We start from the raw sequence: 363 nt of genomic DNA on the forward strand, positions 1-363 counted from the left end.
TCAGCAGCAGCAGCAGCAGCAGCAGCAAGCCCGGCCTATTGTTGCTGCTGTAGCAGAAGGGATTGCCTTCCAGCTTGCTGCAGCATCAGCCCCTCGAGCGTTCCCCGCGCGGCAACGCACTGCAGCAGCAGCAGCAGCAGCAGCAGCAAAAGCAGCAGCAGCAGCAAAGCCAGCAGCAGCAGCAAAAGCAACAGCAGCAGCAGCAGCAGCAGCAGCAAATATAACACATGTGCAGCATCTTCTCTTTGGGGTCGAGGCGCTGCATGTGGAGGACTGCTTAGCCCTAGACAGGGCCCCGCTGCCTTCTCCTAGCTGGCTGTCGCAGCAGCAGCAGCAGCAGCAACAGCAGCAGCAGCAGCACGG

At 60.9% G+C, this 363-nt stretch overlaps 1 protein-coding gene across 1 annotated transcript in view; it reads left to right on the forward strand.

Annotated features, from left to right (window-relative positions):
- Positions 1-363, forward strand: part of EMH_0010780 (uncharacterized protein) — a gene marked incomplete at both ends in the record, with an annotated part of 22,294 nt that overhangs the window by 6,656 nt on the left and 15,275 nt on the right. Inside the window, one exon of the mRNA XM_013499051.1 lies at positions 1-229. Coding sequence (XP_013354505.1) covers positions 1-229 — 229 coding nt within the window. The remainder of the gene's footprint in view (positions 230-363) is intronic.

This window comes from Eimeria mitis, genomic scaffold (genome assembly GCF_000499745.2).
Source record: "Eimeria mitis Houghton genomic scaffold, Emh_scaff395, whole genome shotgun sequence".
In the NCBI taxonomy this organism is placed as follows: Eukaryota; Apicomplexa; class Conoidasida; order Eucoccidiorida; family Eimeriidae; genus Eimeria; species Eimeria mitis.